The sequence below is a fragment of the Kogia breviceps genome, chromosome 9 (genome assembly GCF_026419965.1).
Source record: "Kogia breviceps isolate mKogBre1 chromosome 9, mKogBre1 haplotype 1, whole genome shotgun sequence".
Lineage (NCBI taxonomy): Eukaryota > Metazoa > Chordata > Mammalia > Artiodactyla > Physeteridae > Kogia > Kogia breviceps.
In genome coordinates this window covers 70,815,396-70,824,700 of record NC_081318.1, presented here as the reverse complement: position 1 = coordinate 70,824,700, position 9,305 = coordinate 70,815,396, and the positions used below count along the sequence as shown (strand labels likewise).

Sequence of the window (9,305 nt, the reverse complement as noted above, 5' to 3'; positions counted from 1 at the left end):
TGTTAAAAGCATAGCCATGTCATATTACAGGTTGGTACAAACCTCAAGTTGTGCCTACATTTAATTTATCACCTTTAAAATAAGTGAAAATGCCTTCCTTCTGGAATGGGAAAAACATGTGAAAAGAAAATTAAATACTCAGGCCAGACACCTAAATTACAGTTTTAATTTACTAGTTGGTATCTTAAATATTAATGAGCCTCCTCTGTTTTCTTATTTATAGGTTGGAACAGTTATCTTTTTCCAGGTTCCTTGTTGTCTCTAGTATCTCTTCGTTTCCTTAATATCTTAGGCCAGAGAGTATTTTCCAATCTTATTTTCTATTCATGGCTATTTTGTCAATCCCTGTAACACATTTTATTCTGTTGCAGAGGTCAGAATTTTGCTAGCCAGGTAATATGAAAATTATGTATTAGATGTAGATTAAAACAACAGCAAAGTTACTTTGCCTCACTTAGTTGAATTGAGTAAAATCAGGATTTATCTTGAATTTCTACCTGGCTACCTAAATGAATCATTCTCTTTCCTTGATGAGGACACAACAGAGGTTACACAAAGTTTCTAATGCCTTTACTTAATGTTTTGAGAATTTAAGAGTAATGTATTAAGTAAATTTCATTTTACACAATAGTACCATTGTTAAGGGAAGGGGGGACTCCGGTTAAGGGGAAGGATCTTCTTTCCTAAATGCCTCTGTATCTCCTTAAAAGAGGTGGAAGAATTCTGCGTGTCAAATTTGAAAATTTACTTGTCAATTTCCTTGGAAACTGGTTTCTAACATACAACAAGGTAACTCACTTTGACAGCAGGTTCAGGTAAATTACTTTCATTACAATTCTGGTAGATGTGACTGCCTCCAGTTTCACACACTGTAACTCGCCTAGTGGCAGGTTCAGAACGGTGTCAGTAACAGGGGCTTCTATGCACCCTGCGTTCCAGAGTTCAGTCCCATTTAAGTTAGGACTATTGACAATGAAACGTGCTGAAATTTGCTCATCATGACACACACACACGCACACACTGTATCAAGAAACCAGTGAAGTTGTACAGTCCGCAGTTAAAAAGTAAAATTGGGTTTACATTTTTTAGAGGTCTCTTACGAAGAGCAAAACCAAGCGCTCATTGTTATACAGGTGCTGGCCAAACACCGAATCAGCGACACTCTGCTACGACCGGGGTAAAGCTGATATGCCTGTATCACTTCTACTACCTGTCGCGCACCCCAGTAGAGAACTCGCTGAGGACTGGTAAGGACAAAGGAAAGTTTCTGTCAAAGTTTAGAAGGAAAGAGGGTCTGAGCAGGGAGCACTTTCAGATCACATTTAAGCCCCAGACAGTGGAGAAAGGCGAACATCCCCCTCCTGCTCTTGGGTCGCCGCGGGGCCGGAGATATGCGAGAGGGAAGTTTTTCTACTGGACATCTGCCGCCTTGTCCCCGAGACGCGCGAGGTCCGCAGCGCCATCCGTTGAAGCCTCGGCCTCTGCTCGTCTCGCTATACCCCAGGGCCGACCGACCCCGGCGTGCGGCGGAGGATCAGCGGCAGCCGCGGACGCACGCGCTGACTCCCGGGCCGGCATCGCGCTGGGGCCTCTTTGCCCTCCCAGCGGTCCCAAGTCGGCCTCTGCGCCCTGCCTCGGGGCCCTTGCAGCTGGCGCCGATTGGGTCTCCGGCCACACGCTTCCACTTCCCCTCGCGCCGGCGCTATGGCGACGGTCACGAGACGCCGGCTGCCCCTGCGCCCGCCAATGGGAGCGCACGTCGCGGGGAGACGCGGACGTCGCTCTTCCAAGATGGCGGCGCGTCCGTCGCGAGCTGCCGGGCCGGGGGGAAGCCAGCGAAGCCGAGTACAGCCGCCGTCCGGGAGAGGACTGAAGGAGCTGTTGCCGCCGTTGGCGGCGGCTCAGGCAGTTTTCGCTGCTGCTACGGCTGCTGCCATGCGGCGAGGCTAGGGAGGAGCTCACTTCCCCGGGGTGTAATAATGTTAACAGAGGTAAGCGGCGACGGCGGCCAGTGTTTACCTGTGAAATGGGGAAGGGGCCGGCGCCGGCCGGTCGGATAACATTATTTCCGCCGCCTGCGGGCTCGACCCTTGGTAGCGGGCCCTGGGGCCCGAGCAGAGCGGGGATCCTACAAGTGCCCCCTGAAGAGGAGCTGTGCTGACTCAACAGTCCCGCTACCTCCGGCTGCCTGTGCCTCTTCTTTCGTAGTTGCCACTTGCCCGTCGTCCCTGGCACTGGTCTCCCTCCTGCTATCGCTGCCTCCTAACTCGCCGCTCCCATCGTGGCGTCCCCTTACACGCTGGTCTGTGGCAGTGTCGGTCTCTCTGCGTTGCTGCTGGTTCCTGTTCCCCTACGGTTTGCCCGAGGTCTCTCTCTCCGCGGGTCCCTGGCCTCCAGGCCCTCCACCTCCAAGCTCGGTCAGCATCCTGGGTTTGTCACTCGGCCAGACCGGTTTGTTTCCTACCCCCTCGACTGCTTCGTGAAGAGGACCTCTTTTTCTCAGGGGGATACTTAGATAGCCCAGTTACATCACCTCCCTCTCCCACACCCTGTCACCTTTCGCTTAAATCGTAGGAATCTGAAAGTTGAGTTTAGCATCTATCCTCTTGATTTGCTTAAGACTTCCTTGGTACTCTCAGTGGAACAGTTTTTTCCCTTGGTCCTGAAATGGAAGTAGGGCAACTATGACTAGCCAATCAATTTCCCTTTTCTAGTGCTTGATGACCATTGCAAAAAGCAGGCTTTTTTAAGAAGTAGGGTTTGCCTTTACTAGTAGTACTTTAAGGGGAAGAACGAAATTGATGTAAGTAGGTACTTGACCTAAGTTAACAGTTATGTGTTGTGGTATATTGTTAGTGTGGGTGTCATTGAAGATAAATTCTGAAGCTTGTGGATTTGAGGAAATATCTTATATATATATATAAATCTATACTCACTTTAAGTCCTGTGAAGCTTCCAGTGTCAGCTGTCAGGGACTAGTTTGGGCATCTTTGTGGGCTGAACTAAGGATAGCAAACAATTTTAATGAGTAATGGGAAGTATTCCTACTTGGGCTAACAAGGACATAAAAATGTTTGTAGATGAGTGGCTTTTGTTGTGTGAAAATGTGATAATAAAGGACTTGCCTTTCCAGTCTTACTAACTCTGAGGAACTTCATACTTTGGTATTTGTACTTAATAATCTGCACACAGCCTGGTGTAGGATGGGCCTGGTAAATACTTATTGGTTGATTTTTAACTCATGAACTACTTATTTCTAGTAGTTTGTGGTTCACTTTATATTTCTGAATTCCACAGTTGTTTTTCATTCCTGTGGTTAAGTGTATTCCCATGGTTAATTTTATTCACAGAGATTATGGTATATCATAAGCTCTGTTGTCATTAGCAGTATTAGGTTAAAAAAAAAGGCAAGTAGCAGAAGTTCTGTTTTTACCTTTAGTGTGATATTTTGTGGGGAATAATTAGCCTTATAATAAATTTTCAGTCGTGTTGCTAATGTACTATATTTTATGAGATAATCTTTTGGTTAAATTTGGCTTAGGTTAGCAGCCTTTGAAGAGTTGTAATGCTTTCACATGAACTCAGTGCTTGCTAGTAAAATGAGAGTCTTGATTTGGAAAGGCTGAACTTTCTAAGCTTCTGTATTTTATTTTATTTTATTTTATTTTTTGGCTGTGTCACGCACTTTGCGAGATGTCAGTTCCCCGACCAGGGATTGAACCCGGGCCACGGCAGAGAAAGCCACGGAATCCTCACCACTTGGCCACCAGGGAACTCCCTGAAGCTTCTGTATTTTAAAATAATTTCATCTTTCAGTGAAATATTTTAAACAGTGAGTCAGTGATGGTAGTTAGATATGCTTTAGTGCTGTGTGTGTGCGTGTGCGTGTGCGTGTGCGTGTGCGTGTGCATGCGCTGTGCGTAGCTTTTAAGTGGAAGAGCCAGGGTTCCAACCTGGGCAGTCTGTTGAGTTTATCGTTAACCACTACAGTGGATTACCTCTCCAAAGTAAGGTCCATATTAAATGGTACTTGGATCTCATCTATGGTTGTGAGTAGTCATTTTATAGATGAGAAAACTGAAGCCCAGAGACTTGTCCAAGGCCAAACAATTATTAGTAGCAAAGGTAAAACTAGAATCCCATTTCCTGACTCTCAGTATAGAACTCTGACCATTTTGCTCTCTATGAGTAGTTTTCGGCTCTCTTGAGAGATTTTATTTAATTAATTTATTTATTTAAATTTATTTTTCTTTTATTTATTTTTGACTGCATTGGGTCTTCGTTGCTGTGCACAGGCTTTCTCTAGTTGTGGAGAGCGGGGGCTAGTCTTTGTTGCCGTGTGCAGGCTTCTTATTGTGGTGGCTTCTGTTGCAGAGCACGGGCTCTAGAGTGCACGCTCAGTAGTTGTGGTACATGGGCTCAGTAGTTGTGGTTCGCGGGCTCTAGAGCGCAGGCTCAGTAGTTGTGGCACATGGGCTTAGTTGCTCCGTGGTATGTGAGATCTTCCTGGACCAGGGCTGGAACCCGTGTCCCCTTGCATTGGCAGGCGGATACTTAACCACTGCACCACCAGGGAAGCCCCACCCACTCTTTTTTAAAAATAGGAGTGAACTTCCATATATCAGACTTAGGGTATAGAATGTTTACCTGAGAATTTGTTTCAATTAATCTGAATTTTTGCAACATTCAAATATAATGAAATATTTATTAGTGAATTTTCATTACACACACTTTAAGAAGCTACTGGGGTTATTATTTCTGAGCATGTATTATTACAGAGAACTAAAGGTTTAGAAGATGTACGAAAATATGCTGAATTTGCAACACTGCTGTGGCGTACTCTAGAGGTTGTCTCTGCATAAAAACCACTTACCAGCCTGTTGACACTTGTGCTTTTAAAAATAGTGAATAAAAATCGTACTTATTTAAACTTAGTATTTGTTTGGGTTGTGTGTAAATGTGGAGCATTAGTAAATGTTACATAAAAATTGTTTGTAGTTCTAAGTTATTTCCATCTAGATTTATTGATTTTTAATATATTAACACTCATTCTTGATTTTGTGGTTAACACATATGATACAGATGGGTAAGGCATAAACTGCTGCACTTTTAGAGGTCCCAGGTTTAGTAATTAAGAGAGTAAAATTTTGTGGTTCAAATAAATTTGGAAGAGTTGCCTAAAGGAAGTTAAAAAGGACTTCTTATAGCTTTTGATAGGTGATTTGCTGTTAAAGAATGTGTTAGAATTTGTGCCAAATTGCATAGAGACTGTAATGGTTAATTTTATGTGTCAACTTGATTGGCCCTTGGGGTGCCACATTAAACATTATTTCTGGGTACCTCTGTGATGGTGCAGCTGGATGAGGATGAGATTAGGATTTGAATTGGTGGATTTGTTAAAGTAGATTGCTCTCCCCAATGTGGGTGGGCACCATCCAACCGCTTGAGGGCCTGAGTAGAACAATAGGAAGAAGGAATTTGCCCCTTTTTTCTGCATCACTGTTTCAGCTGGGACATTTCATTTCATCTTCTCCTGCCCTTGGACTGGGATTTATACCATCAGCTCCCCTGATTCTCAGGCCTTTGGATTGAATTACACCACTGGCTTTCCTGGCTCTCCAGCTTGCAGACAGCAGATGGTGGGACTTCTCAGCTTCCATAATCTTGTGAGCCAGTCCCTCATAATAAATCTCCTTAAAAAAACTTCCTATTGGTTCTGTTTCTTTGGATAACCCTGACGAATACAGATACTTAACAGAGTTTCTTGTATTTCGCTTTGGGAAATCCTGAGATGTGATGAGTTGTGCATTAAGAGAGAGTCTTCGGACTTTCAGAGCTCTTTTTAAAGACACACACACAACACACTCTTGCCCATAGTAAGTGCTTAAGAAAAAATTATGACTTGATTTTGTTGATTAATACATTAGTTAAGAGAAATTCTTTTGGGGTGGGTTACTCCTTAAGTGACATGAACTATTTCTTTAATTATTAATTAATGACATTATAAAGGCTACTAACCAGAACAAGAAGCATAGGCCCATTGCTATTCAAAGGATGTTAAGAGGTGGGAAAGAGATTTTACAAGGGAAGTAGAAGGACATTACTGTCTAGAATGAGGCTGGCTTGCCACTCTATGTCTTTTGACAAGCCAAGTTGAGTATTGCCAACCATTTCTCAAGAATTCTAAAGGGCTTTTGTTTTATTTTCCCCCGACTGATTCCACACTTTCAGAGAGCTTATAAACTATATTTATTTAGTATTTATTTTCATTATATTTTCTTATTCTAGCACACATATACCATTTTTCATCACTTCTGATTATCAACTAGTTGGTTGACAGAATTGCAAACAAAAGCAAATGTGTGATTTTTTTAGTTAAACTCTACAACTTTATATTAGATAACTGTAGGTTTTCCATTTGGCATTTCAGAATATTAAAATAGAGGTTTTAGATTTCCATAACCATCCTTGGGAGTCCTAGGTAGGGAAATACTAGTGTTCAGATGGATTGTTCCAAAGTTTGTTGACCAGTGTTTAATAGAAATTGATAAAAGTTTCTTAACTAGTCCACTGTGTTTAAAAGTTTTGCCTTAATTGCTACAAGTTTATAAAATAACTTTTATTTACTTGAGGAAATATGGAATTAAAGTACAGACGTTTGTAGTTTTAAAGATACAAGGCATTGGTTTGTGAATCGTAAGGCTACTGCAAAGTGTATGGGGTTACATTTCTGTGTGCAGTAACTACCAGCACATGTATAGACTTTGGCAGATTATAAAGGGTGCTTTATCTCTTAATTTAATCACAGTGTTAGATGTGCTCATGCTTATGTTTAGTGTCATTTCTAGTTTAACTGGAATAAAGAGTATCATCTAGAGTAAAGAGAGAAAAAAAGGGTATGCGAGGATGTTTGAAGTAAAACGTTTTAGGTGCATCCAGTAAGCTCTGTTAGCTGAGTAATAATGGAAAAGGAGGAAGCATGAGCTTCTGGAAGAGGAAGAAAACAGGTTCTATCATGGTTAAGAGTTTCCAATGCTGGCTACTCACTAATTAGCCATTTGGTGGCAAAGCTAAGTGACTTTATGGCCTTCCTGAGTGAGGTTCTCAGGGTATGGTTTTTTAAATTGTGTTTTGAAATTCTGCGGTTTCACAAACCATCAAGTGCTCCCTCAACTGTTGGAACTCTAACATTGACTTTCTATTTCTGAGTCAAGTTTAATTTTCATATTACAATGCCTTATATATTTGTGAGGAGAGGGAACTTTGAATTAAAGCAAGTGGACAGCTGTGTTTTATCATGTTAAAAAATGGTTAGGGCTTCCCTGGTGGCGCGGTGGTTGGGAGTCCGCCTGCCGGTGCGGAGGGCGCGGGTTCGTGCCCCGGCCCGGGAGGGTCCCGCGTGCCGCGGGGCGGCTGGGCCCGTGGGCCGTGGCCGCTGGGCCTGCGCGTCCTGAGCCTGTGCTCCGCGGCGGGAGAGGCCGCGACGGTGAGAGGCCCACATACCGCAAAAAAAAAAAAAAAAAAAAAAAAAGAAAAAGAAAAAAAAAAAAAAATGGTTAAAACTTGAGTAATAGGTTGAAGTCATGGTGATGCATACTTTGTCTATCAACTACCACAATAGTGAGGCTACACAAATATGACCTATATGTTAGGCATTCTAAGGATGAGTCTTAACTTCACTTATTTATGATGTGACATTGGGGAAGTTGTTTGAACTTTCGGAGCCTTAGTTTCCTTCTTTGTGAAATTGGGATAATAATAGCACCTTCCTAGCTACTCTCACATTGTTATGAAGATCAAATAAAATGATAGAGAGTAACATTCTTTGTAAACTGTCAATCATTATACAAATATTAGTGGTTAATACATCAGTTTTGTTCTCTGTATGTCTTGCACTAATATGAATTCAGGTTCTAGGCTCCATCTAGCTTTATGGCTCACTAGCTTCTCAGTGGATCCCAGGAGAAAGAGGGTATCCCCTGGCCATTGGTGCAGTTACTGGGAGGCAGGGACTAGACTAAAAGAAGGGAAAGGAAAAAAATAGACTGAGAGCATGTCTTGCCGAGTAATAATAAGGATAGTTTCTTGTGTGGTTGGTAAATTGATTCCAGAGAATTACTGAAAGGGCAGTTCGAAAAAATAGTTTGAAAAAGGTTACTTATTTGAGGGTTAGTAGTCAATTTGTGTGTACATAGTGTGAAATATTTGTGGGAAAAGAAATCCTTTATTTTTAATCAACCCTGGTAAATTATTAAAATCCTGTTAGATTCTTAAGAAATAAATTAATAAGTTCTTAATTCTTAATTGTTTAATACAATTTTTATAAGGCTTTGGTTGTAACTTGTACTACTGGAGATTAATATTTGTGGATCACTTTGTTCACCAAACATAAATACCCCTACTCTGTGGTAGGCACATGCTAAGTTCTGGAGCTGCAGTTGTGTCTGACCTGAAACCTGCCCTCAGAAAATTCACTATCAGAGCTAACTGGTGCCAGTTTGGCCATCATTCAGCTGAAGCTTTGAGGTCTTTTGTCAGACTAAAACAAATTACATAATTAAAAGGTGAAAAATTAAGAGGAATAAAAGGTTGGAGAATGTAATTAGAAGGTAATTACTTGCATTTGCCTTATAACTCCAGGTAAGACTACCAGTTTGGATGACATGGCAGCTCTAAAATGAGCTGCTTCTTACAACTGAAGAGTCAGCCCATTTCTACTATGTCTATTTGCTCCAAGCTAATTGACAGTGAGAAGTGGAAAAAAAAAAAAAAGAACAGAGGAGCAAAAAAAAAAAAAAGAAATTGAATTTGTCTTTTGTTTTGTTTTTATGAAAAGACTCTTTATATCTCCTTAAGAGGTCTACCACATTTTACTGAAAGACGTAGCTGAATTCCATTGCCTTGGTAAAAGTAATACTTGGTCCCTACCCCTGTATATTACATATTCGCGTAAACTCCTGAATGTGCGGCTTACCATTGTATTCCAGTGTCTGGAACAGAGCTTAATGCTTAGTCCTCACTAAATATCTGTCAAATAAAAGAATGTTGAATATTCCCTCCAGCAAAATGAAAGTAAAATTGAAAAATTACTAAGACAGAAATGGTCTTTGATAAATTTAAACTATCACATTAATTACCCTTCAAGAATTGGTTATTATCTCTGTCCATTGGGCTTTTTAAAATAGTACACTGTGGTTGAATATTATGTTTGGGATCACCAAACACGCACACAAAAGTTAGACCAAAAAAAAAAGTGAACATTAAGAATTTAGTTAGAATGTAATTCTGTTTTAATTTTTCCTACA

At 41.4% G+C, this 9,305-nt stretch overlaps 1 protein-coding gene across 4 annotated transcripts in view; it reads left to right on the top strand.

The window, feature by feature from the left end:
* The first annotated feature begins 1,769 nt into the window (after positions 1-1,769).
* The window catches only part of SNX13 (sorting nexin 13), a 153,392-nt gene continuing 145,856 nt past the window's right edge, over positions 1,770-9,305 (top strand). The window contains exon 1 of one of the 4 annotated variants that reach the window (XM_067042605.1): positions 1,770-1,991. Coding sequence is in view for 2 of the 4 variants with exons in the window: in XM_059073776.2 (XP_058929759.1) it covers positions 1,980-1,991 (12 nt within the window). In the remaining 2 variants the exon portion in view is untranslated. The remainder of the gene's footprint in view (positions 1,992-9,305) is intronic. The other 3 variants (XM_059073776.2, XM_059073775.2, XM_059073778.2) reach the window with 3 other exon arrangements.